Genomic DNA, 20,320 nt, shown 5'->3' with positions numbered 1-20,320 from the left:
TCTGACCATACATTTCTGGCACCACAGCAATTTACAACCTGATTTGAGAATTCAGAAGTAGAGTTTGGGCATCCCAATGAAAAAACAGGCAAAGAGACCAAGGGAATGCGAAGATTGCAAATGGGAGACTCCAGCTAGATAGCAAATAGAAAGCCCAACGGTGTTGCGGTGGGAGAGGCTACTCACTTTGTGTCGTCTGCCACCTCGACTTCGGCAGGGGCGGTGATGGGGGCGTTGGAGTGGCCGGCAGTGGGGTCGTCCGTGTTCAGCTCCCCGTTGGTAGAACTCATGACCTAAGAAAGAAGAAAGGTAGCCGGGCGGATGAGCAAGGGAGAAAGGAAAGGAAAGGAAAGAAGACACAGAACAAGGGTTTGGGGGGTTTTGGGGGCCCCCCCCCCCCCCCCCCCAACCGCAATCTCCTGCCCCAGTTGCTGGGCCATCACTTGCTCTGAGATGAATCCAGAATTTGTTAAACTAAACTAAAAGGAAGTTTACAGTTTGAGGTTCAGTCTCCTCACTTCAATCATATGGTGTTTTAAAATCTTGCATCCTTGATACTAGCTTCCCTGAAAATTATCTGTTCAAAACAAGTAAATGTTCTCTTTTCCCCTAAATACATTTTCCCTTCTCTTCCCCCATCTCTCTTGGGATGCTAAACCATGATTCTGTGCCAATGCAAAACTGGGTGCCCCCACAAATCATGGTTTGCAAACCCCACTTCAAACCATGGTTCCCATTGCAGGCGCAAGAGGACAAGCCACTTTGCATTAACCATGGTCAAGCGCATAGGCGGAAAATTCGAAAGCAGCACATGATGGTGTTTGGAGGTGGAAGTGCACTGAAACACAACAAAGCCAAGCACAGTAGCCCTAGCTGGGAAGCTTGATTTGAGATGGAAAAATCTGACACAATACCATGAGTGAAATTTTATGCTCCCTCTTTCGGGGAAGAATATGCCGGCTACGTTTAAAGACCTCAGCTTTTAAATGTAATTTGTTGCCAAGTTTCCTTGGTGCTAGTTTTATCTGCCCTTTTAAAAAGATGGGATGCAGACTGCCTGCTTCTAGTTCGTGGATGTAAACCAGCCTGAGACTATTTAATACTGCGTTGCAACTGTATTAAATGAAAAGAAAACAACACTCTCAAATTCCATGTCTTCATTCAAATAAAAGTTCAACGTTTTTTGTGGGATTTTCAGACTATGTCATTGTGTTCTTTAAGAGTTTATTCCCGATGTTTCGCCAGCATCTCTTGGCCACAGATGCTGCTGGCGAAACATCAGGAATAAACTCTTCCAGAACATGGCCACATAGCCCACGATAAACTATGGATTCTGGCCATGAAAGCCTTCAACTTCACAGAAGTCCAAATTTTAGCTCTCTGGTTCATAAACATGATAGAAACACAGACCTGCAGTAACAGAAAAGTTGCCAAAAGTTTTCAGCGTGTGCACAAACACACACAGACACAAGAAATGCCCAACGAACCTTGCAAATCAGTGTACAAATAAAATTGAAATCCTGCCAATACCATTTAGATTATAAATCCCAAAGTTTCTACTCCTGGCCCCTAAGTATGATAGGGTTCTGCTGGATGCAGAATACATATATACAGTATACCACAGACATCACTTCATTTGAGAGCCACCACGGTGTAGTACAAGTGTTGGACTCTAGGAGGTCTACCATTTGATGGAAACTCACCTTGAGTAAGTCACACACTCCATCACAGAGTGGCAAAAAGGAGTGGTTTTCCAATTTGGGACCCTGCTTAAGCTTTGCCAGGATTTGGCTGGAGTGGACTAGAAGGCATGAAACAGCATTTTGACAGCAGTTTCTACAGCTTTATGCCCGGTCTCATGTGGCAAAGTACACCTCCCAGCAACCCCCCAACATTTGGAGGGCTGCACGATCCCCATTTTTATGCTATTCCTAAGGGACGACGCTCCCCCAAACATAACTTGTGATGTAAAACGTAACCAATGCCAACAAATCACTTTCCAAGCACGACAACACGTAAAGGGAATGAATTGCTAAAAAACACATTAACTTTCCAAGCTCCAGTGAGATTGGAACAGGAGGGCTTTGAAAGCAGATAAGTGCAGATGTGGCTCTACAGACAGCAGGCAGAGAGGGAAAGGGTGTCCCACAGAGCTGCTGGGGTTTGGGGAGCAGCTGGCAAGCCCCCCGCGCACCCATCCGCCCCCCGCGCCCGTCCCACTTGTGTACCTGGACAGAACCCCCAAGCCGGCTGGTTGCCAGGTGAGTCCCCAGAGCTTCCTCAGCCGGCTGCTGGCCAGGCTGGGGGTCCCATAACTCCGTCCCCTCGGGTGATTGCTAACAAAGAAGACGGAGGCAGGGAGGAAGGAAGGAAGGAAAAGAAAGAAGGGAATGAAAAGAGAAGAAGGGAAAAAAGAGAAGAAAGGGAAAAGGGAAAGAAGGCAAAAGGAAGAGGAGAAGGAGGGAAAAGTTGAGAAAAGTAAAAGGAAGAATAGAAGAAGGTGGAAGACAAAACGAAAGGGAAAAGGGAAGAAAAAAGGAAGAAATAAAAGGAAAAAGGAAAATAAAAGGAGAGAAGAAAGAAGGAAGAAAAAGGAAAGAAGGAAAAGGAAGGAGGAGAAGGGGGAAAGTTGAGAAGAAAAGGAAAAGGAAGGAAAAAGAAAATTGAAGAAAAAGAATCAAAGAAATGAGAAGATAGGAGAGAAAGAGGTAGGCAGAAAGGAAAGGAAAGGAAAACGAAAAGAGAGGAAAGGAGAAAGGAAAGAGGGAGAGGAGTTCCAGAGGTGAATGAAATGACAAGTGAAAGGGGGAGACGGGAAAGGAAGAAAAGAGGAAGAAAAAAAAAAGACATGCAAGAGCCAAAATAATATAAAAACAGGCCAGAATGCAATTGTATACAGCAGCGTTCCACCGCCTGGGGCCCTCCTGTTGTGTAGGGACAACAAGCAGGAGTCCAGAGCAACCCAACCTTCCTTTTGAAGGGCCTTCTTCTAAAAGCTGCTAGGAGTAGCCATTCGTCTTGAAAGGTGGCCACAGTGGGGGAGGGACTGGCAGTCTATTTAGCCTCTGGAGGGCCCAGGGGCAGAAATTGGGTCCCCGAATCCATCACAGCTGCATACCAAGGACTCCCAGATGAGGCATAACCTCGCACATCTGGATGGCCATGCCAGGTTAGGGAAGGTGGCTGCACAGCTCCCTAGAAAGTAACAGGCACTGCCAAGAAGGGGAAAAGGGGGCAGCATCCATCCATGCACTTTTGTCCCCCCACCCTAGATTTATTCAGTCATTTCTTGAGTTTGGAAGCATGCACCGTAAGTTGGTATTAGGCCACTGGCTGTTTAGCTGGATGCGTTCTAAGAAAGTTTTCTATTTTCTTCCCAGTTCCACATGACCCTAGGTTTCCCATGGAGGGACACCCCAAGTCCATATATATATATATGGCTTCTAGGTCTGTCTGCAGATTTGCTACCAAATTAGTATAAAATCAATAGTGGTGTTGATAAATAACAAGCTAGCAAAGTCAGTGATTTGGAGTTGCAGGCATTTTCGCCTCCTAGATATCCTCTACTTGTGAGCAATGTCTATGCTTCTGAGATGCCACAGGCTTTTTCCGCCTCTGCTGCCCCCCCCCCCCAGTGATATATTTGGGGGCACAGGACTGTCTTTATACCCCACTCCACAAGGCAAACCCAAAAGGTGGATGGCTGTGATGATCTCAAATAACCTCTAGCAGTTTTCATCTCTGCCCAGAGAGGACTTTGTATAAAGTTCATGGGTCTTAGAACTCAAGGCCCAAATTCTTTGGAGTGCAACAGGAATATAGGTCATAACAATACATTTCCCGTCCTGCTACTGTGGCATTGCAGCTAAATTTGGAGGCGGAACAAGAGCTTCCGTAATGACTGGCAGATGGGTGCTATAGTCCCTGTTCATCCACAAGTCTTGCAATTTTGACCCTGGTTTTGCTAGATCTCCACTGCTCACAACTGTGAGTGCACCTCCTCTTCACAGGAGTTGCATCCTGGTCCTCAGGTCTAATGTACCTCTCTTCCGCACCTGCGCATTGGCTCATTTTGGGATGTGTTCTTCCACCCTCAAACTCCCCCCCTCAAAATCCAAGACGTACCTGCTGTTTGATGTACTGCTGTGCTTTCTCCCGGTTCGGAGCCTGGACTTGTACGTCGCTCTGGATTGTGCCAATGGGGGTTGGCTGAAAGAAGAGGAAAACACAGGCACAAAGATCAGGCTCCCGTAATGTGTTCGGAAATTGCAGTGAGTGCAAAATGCAGCAGCCAGATGGCTATCTATTGAGTATTTTAGAGATCTAGTAACACTGGTCCTGCAAGAGCTGACCTGGTCTCTGCACAAGTATGTGTATGTCTGTGACATCTCAGCCCTGCATCTCTGACACTTCTAAGCACTAAGGCAGGGTCTAAATACTCTCAAGGCATGAGATCTTGGAATCTAAGCAGGGTTAACCATGGTTAGGACTTGGATGGGAGACTGCTAACAAATACCAGGTGCTGTAGGCTCTATTTCAGTAGAAGGAGCAGGAAACAACCACAGGATTCCTGGCTTAAGAAAACCCTATGCATTCTACAGGGTCACCATAAGTCAACAGGTGGCTTGTAGGCACACACTCAAGCACACGCTTACTAAGGGCTTTCCGGCCCAGTCGTATTCGTAATCGAAGATGAAGCCATTCCGGTCAAACAGGTCGGTGAAGAGTTTCCTCAGATAGTCGTAGTCTGGCTTCTCAAAGAAGTCCAGACGCCGCACGTAACGGAGGTACGTCGCCATCTCCTCTGTAGAGAGACAGAAAAGGGTACCGTCTGCTGATCAAAACACACCTATATTCATGTTTCTTGTAACGGTGCTAAGTTCTGCTATTTTCTTTGAAGACAACTGACTACATCTTCGAAGTGCCGGTTATGACCTATAAAGCCCTACATGACTATCTAAAAAGCAATGGGCTAAGCCAGATAGTGAGAGCCAGCATTAGACTAGGACACTGGGAGACCAGGATTCGAATTCTTGGCTCAGCCACTGAAACCCACTTACCCAGGTCACATGCTCTCAGCCTTCAAAGGAGCAAGTAGTACACCCCTGAAAAAGGCTGACCAAGAAAACCCCATGAAAGAATCACTACAAATCTGAGAACCAGCATAGCTTAGTGGTTTGAGTGTCATCGTTTAGTGGTTAGACTGCTCTGCCTTGAAAACCCAATGGATGGCCTTTCAGAAGTCACACTTTCTCAGCCTCAGAGGAAGGCCATGGCAAATCTCCTGAGAACAAATCTTGCCAAGAAAACTTCAGGACAGTGTTGGCATAAGTCAGAGTCAAACCAAAGTACTATACACCAAGCTTGTCTACCTATCTATGGAGCCTGTATCAGAGTTGGTTTAGGAGAGAGACCAGAGTTCGAATCCCTCCCCTTGTCTTAAGCGCATTTAAGCCATCAACTCATGGCCATTCTTACCGGGGAAGTTTTCACACAGCACTTCGACTGGCGTTGCCCTTTTGGTGTCCCCAATTTTCTGATACCGCTCCTTCAGCGTATCCGCCTAGAAGACAAAGAGGGTGGGGAGAAGGAAAAAAGTGCAATCCGTTTCAAATAAATAAATTCACTAGGAAATGGCTTCTGGGAGAAGGACTATCACCACCTAAAATTCTGTCTGCCAGAGAGGTCCTCTCCCCTTTTCATGGCTTGCTCTGACATACAGAAGGTTTAATAATATTTTCCTCCCCAAGAGGGGAAATACAGTCCCAAGGTCCTTCTACTGCTTCCATTACTGTCTGGCTTGCTGCGACTTCAAGGAACGTGCAACGTCCTCCTGGAGACATGTGCCCTGAGCCTAGGGTATGTCAAAGCTAGCATCACATAGCTGAAAATGTGAGCAGCAGACACATACCAATAACCTTGTGGCATGGAAACCGGGCCTGAGATACAAGCAGGTCTGGTGTGGGTTTCACAGCCACGCTGTGTGGGAAAAATCCCTAGCAGATGCTGAGTTCAGAGACCTGGGAGCCCACTCTTCTTTACAGAACAAAATCATATATGTATCTAAGTTTCTAGCCCCCAAGAAGCAGATTTGAAGAGAAAGTCAGTCCTGAGCAAGGCCCCCAGAAGGCTGTGCTTCCTCGCTATCTCCTCCCAGCACTAGGAGGAGGAGCAGGGCGTGCTTAAAATTTCCACCCTTTTTGCAGAAAAGAAACTCACCTTGAGACCTTGCCAGGGCAAGCTCCCCCCGGAGGAAGTACATGAACATGTGACCGAGTGCTTCCAGGTCATCTCTGCGGCTTTGTTCTGCACAGGAGACAGAAGAGAGATGGTGAAATTGAACCCACCGTCACCTCATTAACCATTGACAGCTTCAATTAATGCGGCGCCTAACTGGGGGCACACACAGGCTGACATCCTCTTGGTGACACATTCAAGTGTTAAATCCATCTTACACTTGCATATTACTTTGTTTTGGGTGCCTGCAGAGGCGGATATCATCTTCCTCCCTCTAGTCTACATACAGCCATGGGGATTGAAGAAGCATCTGTCTATGCTCCTGTAGCCAGACGCAGACTGATGACATTGCCATGCAAGTCTTGGTGGATGATGCTCTCAATCTACACCTGGTTCTGCAGCATAACCAGACACTTCTCCAATCTTCCACTCTCCACCAGCCACAGAATGGCCATTTAGGAGGCCTTCCATAGCAAAACCATGAGTCCCAGGGGTGGCAACCAGGGATATGTAGCAGAGTTTACTTATTTATTTCATTTATATTCCACTTTTCTCCCAAATGGGTCTTAGACTATGCTGGGAAAGGTATTATAGAATCATAGAGTTGGAAGAGACCGCAAGGGCCATCCAGTCCAACCCCCTGCCATGCAGGAAATCCAAATCAAAGCATCCCTGACAGATGGCCATACTTTGCCTTTAAATACATCTTTGCCTCAGCACCTGCAAGGAAAGTTTCCAGAGGTGCCTCTGGCTTACCTTTCCCCAGGTGCGTGTTGATGCTCATGTACCGCGCTGTCCCCGTCAGGCTCTTGTGCTCTCGGTATGGGATGTGTTTTTTGGTCTCTGGGTCGATGTACTCTTTGGCCAGGCCGAAGTCGATGATGTGGATGGTGTGTTGGCGCTTGCTCCCGGGCCGCCCCACCAGGAAGTTCTCTGGCTTGACGTCGCGGTAGATCAGGCTTTTGGTGTGAACGTACTCCATCCGCGTGATCTGAGAGGGAGGGAGGGAGGCATCATGGATTTCTTAAAGCATGCATTCATTCCTAAAAACTTATTTAAAAAAACCAGTAGGCCACCGGTTGGGAAGATGGCAGCCGAGCACGGCCATCCAAAGAAGGGCTCCTCACCAGTTGGATGGCGATCATGAGGACTGTCTTGAGCGTGAACGTCCGGTCGCAGAGGTCGAAGAGGTCTTCCAAGCTGGGGCCCAGCAGCTCCAAGACCATGGCATTGTACTTCCCACACGGGCCAAAGTAATACACCTGAGGAATCCCTTCTGGAAGGGGGGGGAAAAGGGGGGGAAATGCGTAAGAGGTTGAGCTCCAGCTCCTCCACAACTACAGACCCAGGCTCCATCTGCACTGCAGAATTAATGTAGTTTGACACTGCTTGGACTGCCATGGCTCCATGCTGTGGAATCCAAGGATCTGCCCTTTGTTGTGGCCCTAAAACTCTCTAATGGAGAAGGCTCAATATTTCTCAAAACTACAAATCCCAGCATGCCTGGAGGGAGTCTCATGCCCCAGATCCTACCAGATGCTCCTGTGCCAGTGTGTCACCACTCACCTGCATTGCCAAGCTGTTTGTAGAATCGGTACTCCAAGTGCAGCTGAGGCGCTCTGGATTTGATAGGTTCCTGGGGAGAAGAGGCAAAACGAATGCAGAAGTAAGTCAAACGATCAATGAATCACAAAATCTCACCAATACAGCCATAGCTCAGTTAACCAAGCCTCTGACAAAGCAACAGCTTTTTACAAAGGTGTTTATTGCCTGGCTCCTTTCTTCCCTGTCCTCCATCAAGGATGTTTGTTAGCAACATTGGCACTGGGAGGATGGAGGAACACAGGCTTTTGTTGTGCAGCTGCAACAACGTTTTGTCGCAAACAGCACAAAAAGCATGAACTGGGAATAATAATAATAATAATAATAATAATAATAATAATAATAATAATAATAGTAATAATTTGTATCCCACCTCTCCCTGTATTGGATCAAGGTGGATAACGGCAAACAAGAACAATAAAACCAAACACGAATCTCAATAGATAAAAGCATAACAGGACATATTAGATCCTAGTTCCCTTATCTCTCTCCCACCCTAAAATACCATTAAAAACAATTCCCAATAGAATGGTTAATAAAATAGATCGAGATTAAAGTCCGGTGGGTACAGCTAAACAAATGGAGAGTGGAATTTCTGAGGAGATCAGTTTGGGAAGGCCTGCCGGAAGAGATCCATTTTTATTGCCTTCTTAAAGGCCTCCAAAGATGTTATACGGCGGATCTCATCTGGCAGGTCATTCCAGATTTTGTTATCCTTTCCCTTCCCTGTTTTCCAATTTCTTTGAAAATGTCCCAGCTTCTCTCTCCTCCTCCTGCTTTGTCCTCAGCTTACTTCACTTGCTGCAAACTAAGTTTAAAGTACAAGAAGTAGTTTGCCTTTAACCGAATCAGCACTGGGAGGGAGCAGAATTGTGCTCTTCCCAGTCAGTTTAGGCAAAAGCAAACTGCTGCAGCCTCTCCTAGCTTGTCTGTTCTTTCTCATAAATCATAACTTTTGCCATCTTGACTGCATTCTGATATTACTTGACCGCAAGTGTCCCAGTTTCTATCTGTGAAATGTTGGAAGGAATGCCGGTCTTGGTCTGAGGACTGGTCAAATGTTAAAATACACACACAAAGTCCTCCCTTTTCACTGCTGCCCCATATACCCAATCCAAGGTGGCTTCGGATGTCTGTTTTCAAGCTCATCCCGCAACTGGATGAAAGGAGAGAGGGAGAAAAAGGGGCATTTCCAAAATGCAAAGACGGAAGTTTCTGAGAACGGAGCTTACCAACTTGATTGCTACGTATTCGTTCGTGTAGAGGTTCTTCCCTGCGGGAAAAGAAAAGGAAGAAAAGATAAAGACACTAAGCTAAAAAAGAGAAGCTGTATTGTGTTTGCATTTTGTGATGGTTTTTAGAAGTTCTTAAAGAGTCTTTAAACATTTTATCTTTGTACTGTCCTAATTCACTTTATTTATTCAGCGCCTCAGGAGCCCTTGTGGGCTGGGAGGCGATATAGAAATATCTGAAATAAGATATTGTCTTGTCCAGTGTGTCATCTCATCTCATGATATATTCAAACTACAAGAGCCTCTGTTTAATCATTTGGGCTTTTTGAGAGAGTTTGGGCTCAATTCACTCTAGGAGCCATTTATTTGTCTTTCGGGAAGTCCATGGGATCCGTAAAACTTTTGCCCAGCACCACATTTCCAGCGTGTTGATCTATTTCCTATCAGCTTTCTTCAACATCTAACCATACACAGAAAATGGAAAATGATATGACCTGGAATAATTCTGAATTTGGTATTTAGTAATATGCCTTTCCAAGTCTTGGGTCCAAATAGCAGTCAGGTTGCTTAGAGGACTCTGGGAAGTTGTAATCCAAACGCCAAGCTCCATCATCATCATTTTTTCTCAAATGAAGCTAGGTAAAAATCAAGTTCTGAAGGTGATGGGTTTGCTCCAGTGTGTTTTTTCTTAACCAGATTGGTTTCTATTTCCCCCTCTTTTCCACTGAATCGAAAGGGAGGAAACACAACAGTTTCCTTTATTGTCATTTCACCGGTATTTTGCTTAAAAAAGGAAAGAGACCCCAATGTAGCCACAAAGATGTAGAAAAGGAAGGAAAACAAAGAGAAGTAAGAGAACAAAAGTGAGACCATCCAAAGCGATGATCCGGACAAACCGCACGCCAAGAGAACCCACTTCCTCATCCCTGGTTGGACAATCTCACTTCTGCAAACAAGCTTCAACCCGTAACCTTACTCTTAGTTTGAAATAAGGTGTAGTGGATTGAGTCTCTCCTTCTCTGGAAGTTTTTAAACAGGAGGAATGTCCATCGGGGGGGTTGGGCTGGAAGACCCTTGGGTCCCTTCCATCTCTAGGATTCTATGCATTCCTGCATGGCAGAAAGGGTTGGGACTGGAAGACCCTTGGCATCTCTTCCAACTTTGAAATTCTATGAGTGTTCGAATATGATTCTGGAGATGGTGACCTGGGGCAAATCCCACTCTCTCAGCCTCAGAGGAAGGCAAAGGCAAATCCTCCTCCCTGAACAAGAAAACTTGCGCTGGAGGACCTCCAGATGCCTAGAGAGACTCTTTCCCCCCTGGATGTGTATAAGTGAAATCGCCATGACCAGCCCCGTGGACCCAGGGGTCATGCTGTGGTTTGCTGGCGGAAGAAAAGAGAAGGGGGAATCTAGATTTCACTGCCTAAATATATCAGTTCCTCCATGATTTCGTGCAAACCCTGGGATGTGGAGCCCCCAGAGACTGGAAAGAGGAATGTATGCGGTCATCACGCGGCCCTTTGCTTTCTCTTCTCTCACCCTCCAATAATTTGTCCTTGCGGATCCGTAAGCAAGCGCAAAGCTTTCCTCAACACCTGCTTCCATGCATCAGGCAGGCTCACTCTGTGACCTTCTTCATCTAAAGACTCCCAAGTATTCCATTTAGAAATAAATAAATAAGGAAAGTAACGGGAATAGAAGACATGGATTTGAACTTCAAGGATTCAGCCGGTGGACACAAGGGTTGGGTGTCCTCTGATGGACAGCTCTCCAAGGTTTGGGCGTCCTCAAGCTCTGCCCGACTCCTTAGCAGCCTGAGGAATATATTATATACAGTGTGTGTGTGTATATATATGTATATGTATGTGTGTGTGTGTGTGTGTGTGTGTGTGTGTGTATATATATATATATATATACACACACACACACATATCTGAGAGCCAGCGTGGCACAGCAGTTTGAGTCTTAAGACTACGATTCTGTAGACCAGGGTTCAAATGCCCGCTCAACCATAGAAAACCCCACTTGGACAAGTAAGCCAAACTCTTTCAGCCCCAGAGGACGGTGCTGGCAAACCCCTTCTGAATAAATCTTGGCATGAAAACCCCATAATAAATCAAAAATAGCCTTAAATCATGAATAACTTGAGCGACACCACTGTAAGAGAAAGAGACGTGGCCTCATTGCACATGATCCCAAATCTGTTGCTAAATGTTGGGCACCCTTTCCATGAGTTCTTTGGGGGCATGGAAGAGACCCACAGCCCCAAGTCTCCCTGGCCAATAAAACTGTGAAGAGGAAGGGGATTTATGTCAGGGTGATGCTACACCTCCTTTGGGCCACCGTTGTGCGATGCTCCCAGCAGTCCCCCCCAAAAAACCTCTCACTGGAGGCAAACTGGTGTTGTTGCGCAGCTCCAGAGTTCCCAGTTCCTCCCAGTAGCATCTGTCTGTGTGTCCAGAGTGCAGGCGTGCGCTTGGCCATCCCGCCATGCGCTCTTTCTGCGTATTAAGAGGCTGCTTCTCCATCCTCTCAAATACCAGGGATTATCCTCTTCCCTCCCCGCACAGCAATGGGGCACAAACGCAGGACGGTCAGTCAGGCAAATATACAGACAGGCGCATCACACGCTGCCCTGCATTTCCACTGACCCCTTCTCACTGGGGGTCTTCCGCTGCCCCCCCTCCTGGGTAAATTCCTTTTTTTCTTTTTATTTCCTCCAATCCTTGCTTCATGCCATTTTCCTTCAAAACCCAAGTTTCTAGACTTTTAAGGCTTTTCAAAGCGGAGTTGGCGCTAAGGAAAAATGGAAGGTTCTCTGGTGGCTGAGATTAAGTGACACCTTCGCTTCCTGATGGTTCAGTGTACACAAACATTGCTTCACTTACACAATAGTGTCAAAATTGTAGTGCATAAAATGGCAAAATGGTTTCAGTATTGGAGCAGGACACTGGGAGACCCTGGTTCAAATCCCAGCCCGGCCATGGAAACCTTGGGCAAGTCACACACTCTTGGCCTCAAAGGAAGGGAATGGCAAACCTTCACTGAACAAATCTTGCAAAGAAAACTTCATGATCGCATACAACTTGAAGGCGCACCACAACAACAGCAACAACAACACCTCACCTGAGACAGAAAGAGCCTGGATTTCAAGGGCTAGTTACTTTTTCTGTTGCTAATGGAGCTTGACATTTTATTGCCTGGTTTTTATGACTCGTTGTCATGGCCTCCAGACCATCTCAACTAACAACAACAACATCTTGACAAAATGTAGGCCTGTGATTCTAACATTGTCTTCCCTCACCTTCTCCTGTATGATTTTTTAACAACTTTGTCTGATGAAGAAGCTAGTGGAGCTTCAAAAGCTTGCATCATCTATTTTGTGCATTTCTGGTTGGCACAATAAAGTTTTTATGGATTTTGCATGTTGTTATACTTTGCTATAAATGTCTAAACATGGCTACCCCTTGAAATGCAACTCATCCCAAATAATTCCTGGAAGAACGTAACTTGTCATTTGTGACTTTCTGTCCAAATGGGCCAAAAGACTCGATCAAACACCACCCATTTCACAGAGGAGGAACACTGAGGCCGAGAGAGAAAGAATAAGCCTACTAAGATCCAGTTTGGATCCCGTCCCCTTGCGAAAAACGCACGGAAAACCAAGCATCCGACAAAGCCCCAAAACACCAACTGCAGAGAGACTGAAGCAACTGGCTGCATCCAGGCACAAAATGGATTAAGCTGAATCCCCTGCTGCAAAGCGCTAGGCCCAGCCTCTCAGAGCAAGGTTAATTTGGCACACATCCAGCGGCTAAATCCCAACTGCCCTCAACCCACAGCGTCAAGAAACGCCTGGGTACCCAAGGCCTGTTGATTCGAATGACAGGATTTAGCCAAACGTTCCTCTTCACCCACCACCCAAATCTCAAAAGGCTGCCAAAGGAAGAGAAGGCAGCAGCTGACTTTGGATGGAACAAGCATTTTCTGCTGAAAGGGCCTTATTTCTGCATTGCTGCAAATCTATCACAGGGGTTTTCTTGGCAAGGTTTGTTCAGAGGCAGTTTGCTATTGCTTTCCTCTGGGGCTGAGAGAGTGCGACTCACCCAAGGTCCCACAATGGGTTTCTATGGCTGAGCGGGGATTCAAACCCTGGTCTCCAGAGTCGTAGTTCAACAATCAAAACACTATGCCACTATGCTGGCTCTCATGATTTATTCAGAGGAGGGTTGCCACTGCCTTCCTCTGAGGCTGAGAGAGTGTGACTTGCCCAAAGTGGGTTTCCACAACGGAGCGATGGTCCAAACCCTGGTCTCCAGAGCGAGGGGGGGGGCAAAAGTCACTTGACAATTAGATGTATTTATTAACGCATTATTGATTATTAAACATTTGTAATTAACATTTTTTACTTTTTACTTTTTAAATTATTCTGTATTTTTATTGAACCCCATTGTGGGAGAAAGGCGGGATATAAATCCTTGAAGTAAATAAATAAAAATAAGTATTTATTAATGTATTAAGGTGGTGGGAAAGAGATTCTCAGGATTGCCAGATTATTGTTCTGTGGTCACACCAGATGAAGAAATTGATGCCTATGCATTAATTGATAGGTATGTTATCCCAGCTTTTCAATGGATATCCATCATCGATAACTGTCTCGTGACTTTTGCCCCAACCTGCGTATACAATATTATAAATGCGTATAATAAAGATAAATACAAATATGTGTTGAGAGTTCATCAGACAACCTTATTTTCCTGATGATAATCAACAGTCACTTATCAATTGCAGGGTGTTTGTTTTTTGTAAATCAGACCATTGGCGTTTCCTTGAAACCAAATCAGATTAAACCGACTAATTGTAAAAACGGGAGATTTCGGCGCCGCCCGACTCACCTAGCCGAAGCTCCCCGAAGTTCCCGCACCCGATCTTCTTCCCGACTCGGAAGTTGGGTCCGACCATTAAGACTCCTGAGTTGGTCCCTGCCGTCCGTCCCCCGTGCGTGCTCCGTCCCCCGCCCGTTTTAGACATCCTTCGGCCTTCCTCGTTGTCCCCTTTCCCTCCTCTCTTATCAAAATCCATAAGTTTGTGATACCCCGGCCTCTCCACGGTTACGCCGCTGCCATGCAAATCCCAAGACGGATGAAACGTTTGGCTGGGGAGGGAAGGGGCGGGGCGAAGGGTCCTGGGGAGGGCGGGGGAGGATTAGGGGGCAGGGGAGGAAAAGAACCAAGGAGGAGACCCCAAAGCAGGAATCGTCTCGGTTAATAAACCATCCCGGGCGTCAATAAACCATCGCGAATACGGGGTGAGTCTCCACCCGCATGAGCCAGGCTAGTGGAACGGTAGCCCTCGCGCTGCATCTGCTGGGACTCCAGTCGGGACATCCAACCGGTCACACGATGGAGACGTCATCATGGCAGAGAGAAGACCCTGTCCCACGGTGGACCGTTGTCACTTCCAAACTGAGGAATAGCGCTGAGGAGGAAGAAAAGAGAGCGATTATATTGCACGAATTCAAATTATATGAAAAAAAATCCCAATTAGACGTTGTGTACTTTCAAGCCATTTCTGACCTATTGCAACCCTGAGACGAATCTTTCATAGGGTTTTCTTGGCAAATGTTAGGAAGAACTTTTCTTTTACCATAAGAGGTGTTCAAGACTGGTGGACTTTCCATTTTTTGGATGGGCATCTTTTAGGATTGCTGTAACTGTATTCCTGCCTGTTGGGGTTGGATTAGATGGCTTTGGGGTCCTTTCCAACTCTAAGAATCTACGATTTTATGAAATAAGTCAGGGGAGAAAATGGTGGCAGAAGGACAGATAGAAGTATGAGGGGCACATGAGACACCATTAGCATCGGGGAGTGCCTGACGTCCTGATTAAACTAATTGATTGGGGTATTTCCCCCAATATGAGACCTGAAAGCGGCTTATATGAGTTTCAGCACAGTTGAAAAAGACTTCAGTGAACAGTTATATCAAAACACTGATTTGCAACCATTTGAAAAAAGCAGTTAAAACAATGGGATTGCAACCTGGGGAAGTGTGTGGTTATGGCAGGACCTTGGATCACGCTTTTGTGGCCTCAGGACCCCCATGTTGTGGTCAAAACGCAATCCCTCCGACAAAGCATGTTGAAAGGGTTTTCATAAAGGGCAGATCAAATCGGTAACCAATTAATTGGTTAAAATGATCAATCCATTGAGGAAGGAGGGTCTCCTCCCTGGATTATTTTTTAACGTCAGAATTAACACACCAGATATGCTGGCTTTAAGGTATGCAATAACTGTGTATTTTATTCTTTCAGATATTCCGTCTCCCCTTCGTTTCCCTGTCTTGGGACAGAGACCTGGCATTATCATACTCTATAACTGCTGCCTGCAAAGACAGGGATATAAAAATAATTAAAGTATAAATTATGTATAAAGAATGATGGTCTACATCGTATGTTGTTAGGCGAAAGAAAGGATGGTACTCCTTACTGAGTAGGAAGGCGGTAAATAGGAATTTCCTTGCTTTATCCCCAGGTTTTCCCATCTATTCTATATACAGGATGGGGTTTCATTCCCCCTCTTGATCTTAAAATGCAAAACCATCATTCAATCTCTCCTTTCCCCCCCTCCAGCGTCATCTACACTGTTTGCTCCCTTGTTCTCCCTTTAATTCTGAAAGATGATCAGGTTTTCCCTCCCACGACTCCGTGATAATCCTTCAGGAACCGACTGCTTTTTCCTCTCTCAACTCTTCCGAGAGATGCCTTTTCTTAATCCAGATTAACGGACGTGTGCCTTCCTTCAAAAACCTCTCTCTGCATGTGTGGAATCGTAGAATTACCTCTCCTCCCTACTAACCCTCCTTTTTACTGAGAGAAAGGCTTGATGAATCTTGGATTAAAATAATAATTACAAGGCGATACTTTGGGAAACGGTTGGGTAGCAATGGTTGTCTTCAGCAGCGGGGTTTGGCTATATGGCCCTTAGGGGTCCCTCCCAAATTGTGCCCTAAACCCTTTAAATGCAACAGCATCCAGGGTGGCAGCGAAGGGAAACTGAAAGCCCCCTTATTCGCCTCAATACCTCACAAGCAGAAATACACAAAATATTTTAAAGGGTTCCTTATTTAAAAGCTTCTTTAAACCCGAGGATAAAACAGGGGACGACGGGGAAAGGAGGCTATAAGCTTTTATGAAGGGGGTTTCAGCAAGTGAGAAGTCCAAACCTCCAATTCCCAGATCTGCGGATCAAGTCTGGCCACAGACATACACGGGGGGGGGGGGGGACCCCCCCAAAATACAACCAAACATTTATGCACCAAAAAGTACTTTGTGTAAGCGTGCTGCATGCGTGTGTATGGAAGCTGGCTGTGAAAATAAATAGAAGAGCTAAAAAGTCCTCCGTGGCTGGAAAGAAGGGAGGCTTGTCTTCCTCCCTCCCTGACAAGACTTGTGGGTTCTGTTTCTTGCAACTTTGCCAAAAACGCAAAACAAGGGCTCAAGAAAATAACAAGGATTCCTCCAGATTTGCAGACTCCAGAGCCATCCCCAAAATCAGCCAGAGCTGATATCTCCAGAGGTCTCGACCCTTCCAGCTTTAATTCTAGTCCCCTCTCGGCCTGATTCAGCAAGCAAATTTTTGCAAATTACCCAAGTCTTATGCTCCATGTCTCTGAGGAAGCAGGCCAGGTTCCTCAGAGGCTGAGAGAGTGTGACTTGCCCAGTGAGGTTCCATGGCTGCACTGGGATTCGAACCCTGGACTCCAGAGTCAAACCACTATGCCATGCTGGCTCTCTGTAACCCCAAATCATTGCATCATTTACTACACCCATCTCTCCACATTCGCTGAGGTTGGGGCACAGGACCCCCGTGAATGTGGGAAAACCACAAATACCAAAAATCCTACCTAAGAGGTATCTCTAGGTCCTCCAGTGCAACTCTGTGGTCAACATCTGGCAGACACTGACCATAGAGATGCACTGGAGGAGCTACAAATGCCTAGTGGAGTGTTCTCTCTAGGAATATCTAGGTCCTTCAGTGCAATTTTTGGTTAAGGCTGACCAGTTGCGCTGGAGGACCTAGATATTCCTAGAGAGAACATATTAATCAAATCCATGGATAATCAAAAAGCCGCAAAAACCTGTGGGTCTGAGTGTCCACAAAGGCTTATCTGGGGAGATGTGGCGCACTGGACAGACTGGACCTTGGCCTTAGAGGGCTTTGTAGGTCACTCAGCAGCACTTTCTTGCAAAGGACTCTGCTTGGAAGCAACCCCAAGCTAAGTCTGACTTTGCAAGACCAGGAGAGCCTCTTAAAACCCAGCGAGAACAAGAGAGGGCCATGGGTCAAAGTATCTGTTTTCCGTCCTTGTACGGTTTTTGTTTAAAGCATCAAAGATAGGCTTAGAGGGTTCTTGCAAACGGTGTTTTTTTCGGGAGACGAAACAAAAGGCGGTTGATCCCAGGAGAGGAACGAAATGTTCTGGAAAGATGCAAGGCTCAGAAGCAAAGCAGAGAGAAGAAAGTGTCATGTCAGGGACAAGTCAAAGGGCAGCTGGGTGGGTGAACCCGAATTCAGGCCCCGAGAGCATGCCTTTTGTCAAGGAGATTTTACAGAGAGATGTGAGTCACGTTTGCAAGGTTTAAAGGAAGACTAGCAGAAGTAGACAAAGTATATCCTTCTAGTTGTACTGCAGCTCCTGTCAGCCCCAGCCTGCCTAGTCAATGGTGAAGGATGGTGGGTGCTGCTGCCAACCTGGTCCCCACATGATGGGAATTGTAGCCCAAACACTGGAGGACTGTTGGGAGAAAATGGGGATTTTTTGGGTGATGGAGATTCAACCATTAATAGGAATAAAACCACCAGGATAATGCGCTTTTCCTTCTCTCCCTGGAAAACGTTCAGAAGGCAACCAGCCTCTCTGCCACGTCTGGAAATATAATCCCAGATTGGTTAGCAACAACAACAAGGGGAGGAAAAAAACCCTTTTTAGTTCCCTTTAGCATAGTTGATCTTTTTCCAGTTCCAATTCAAACGCTGGTGTGTGTTGACTTCGCTGGTTTCCTCCCCAGAGGCTGTTGTGTCTAACACAAGACTAAACTCACTCCCTTCTTCCAGCCATATATATATATGTATATACACCCCTTTCACCAAAAAGCCCAAATTTTGGCAGGAGATCAACTGAAAAACAACCCCCCCCCCCCCACCCCTCCAAAGCTTTGTGGGAAAGAAAAACACACACGCACACAAACATATACACAAACCCAGAAATGCAAAAGGAAGCACAATTCTGCTGGCAGAACTGGGACAGTTCAAGAGCGACATATGCAAAAGGAGGAGGGATCGATTGTGGTTTTTTGCCCACAAGAAAAGTGTGTCACCCTTTATTCGGGACTCACCCGCCCCAAACCACACAACCAACCAATTTTTGGAAAGAGCGCACACCTTAGCAAGCCAACACCTACCTCAACACTTTCCTGGCTCACAATCCAGGAATACATGGTGCATGAATGCCGCCTCTGTTTTCCCAGACGGCTAAAATAAGGCAGGATCGGCCTCCCACCGTCCATAATTTTTGGGTTTCTTCTTTCAAGGGGAATAGAGGGGGAGAGGAAATGCCAAATTTCAAGGCTGGCTCTGACTTTCCTAGTTTTTGTGAGTCATCTCCAAGCAGGAGATGAGGATGTAAAGATTAAACATTGCTGATCATGTCCCAAACCCTCCAAAGATGGGGAGTCCACCACTTTCTAAGGCCATCTACTCAACACGAAACAGTTCCTACCATCAAGAAGGTCTTCCTAATACTTTTGTGGGATCTCATCTCTTGTGTCATTATCATCCAGTGGTTCCCTACCTTTGGTCTTCCAGATGTTTTGGACTTCAACTCCCAGTATTCCTGACTGTTGGGCCAACCTGGGAGATGGAAGTCCAATATACCCCAAGGACCAAAGTTAGGGAGCTAATGGATGGAAATGACACAAGATATGAGATCCCACCTAAATATTAGGAAGAACTTCTTGATGGTAGAACTGTTTCACAATGAATAGATGGGCTCAGAAGGTGGTGGTCCTTCCATTTTTGGTGGGTTTCAGATATGGTAAGAAGTATTTAGGAAAAACGTCTTGATGGTAGGAGCTGTTTCCCAGCTTTAATCCATTCTCCAACTCCTATAACTTCCAGAAAGTCTCCAAGGGAAGCCCCAGGTTGTGAAGGTTACAGCAGTCCAATTTCAATGACTGTTGTCATTGTTGTGTGCCTTCAAAGTCATTTCTGACCTATGGCAACCCTAAGGCGAACCTATCATGGGGTTTTCTTGTCACAATTTGCTCAGAAGGGGTTTGCCAGTCCCTTCCCCGGAGGCTGAAAGAGTGTGACTTACTTGTCCAAGTGGGGTTTTCTATGGCTGAGCGAGGATTCGAATCCTGGTCTCCAGAGCTGTAGTCCAACACTCAAACCACAACGCCACAACTGTGGTTGGTACTTGGTGTACGATGCTTAAGGCCATCACCAGGTCCTAGGTTTGGATCCTGGAGCAATCCTGAGCTGGCAACCTGGATTATATGCCACGCGATACCAAAGGGAACCGAAGGTCTTGCAATGGAACAAATATTATTTAGCACGGGAACCGAAAGGCAGGAAAAGTTCTAAAAATAATGAAACATACTCATGAACATGAGACAACCGTCTGCCTCTCACACACACACACACACACACAACACACACTCATGCAAATCAAATACTGTAAAACCCTGCAAAGACGGATCCAAAAAAAGGCAGGGAAAGCAAGTACGGAAGTGATCAAGGGTTATCCAAAGTGATCTTGAAGGATTTTCTCACCAATCTGTAGCTGGGGATTATGTGTCAGGGAATCCCTCCCGGCCCAAATAATCTCTCCGTAGGGTTTCGGGTTTCCTTCCCTGGAGTAAAAGGCCATCTTTCGAACACGGCTCTCTAACCGTCTCTGCTTGTTCTGGCCTCCGGAGAGCAGTAAAACAACTCCGCTGTTGAAACCAAAGCCAGCTCTCTTTCCAGAAAAGCAACAACCTACAAGGCATGTAACCTGGCTGGCTAGAAAACCAACCCTCCAATATCTGAAATTTTGGGAATGGCTTTGTTTGATCGAGACACAAAAATCTGTGCAAATTAAGTGAGGCATAAAAACCTGTGCAATGTTTCAAGATTCCTAGGTCCTTTCTTTGGGTTGCCTTCAAGTCATTTCTGACTTATGGCGACCCTAAAGCAGATCTATCC

General features: G+C 46.1%; 1 protein-coding gene across 1 annotated transcript in view; it reads right to left on the bottom strand.

Annotated features, from left to right (window-relative positions):
* Positions 1-20,320, bottom strand: part of CSNK1G2 (casein kinase 1 gamma 2) — a 32,019-nt gene that overhangs the window by 2,181 nt on the left and 9,518 nt on the right. The window contains 12 exon segments of the mRNA XM_042479954.1: positions 187-293; positions 2,229-2,336; positions 4,126-4,209; positions 4,656-4,804; positions 5,479-5,563; positions 6,220-6,246; positions 6,248-6,306; positions 6,994-7,228; positions 7,365-7,513; positions 7,804-7,873; positions 9,072-9,112; positions 13,969-14,551. Coding sequence (XP_042335888.1) covers positions 187-293; positions 2,229-2,336; positions 4,126-4,209; positions 4,656-4,804; positions 5,479-5,563; positions 6,220-6,246; positions 6,248-6,306; positions 6,994-7,228; positions 7,365-7,513; positions 7,804-7,873; positions 9,072-9,112; positions 13,969-14,155 — 1,301 coding nt within the window. The 5' untranslated portion in view covers positions 14,156-14,551.

This window comes from Sceloporus undulatus, chromosome 7 (genome assembly GCF_019175285.1).
Source record: "Sceloporus undulatus isolate JIND9_A2432 ecotype Alabama chromosome 7, SceUnd_v1.1, whole genome shotgun sequence".
NCBI lineage: Eukaryota > Metazoa > Chordata > Lepidosauria > Squamata > Phrynosomatidae > Sceloporus > Sceloporus undulatus.
Note: the sequence above shows the minus strand (reverse complement) of the source record. Positions and strands in the feature narration are given on the sequence as shown.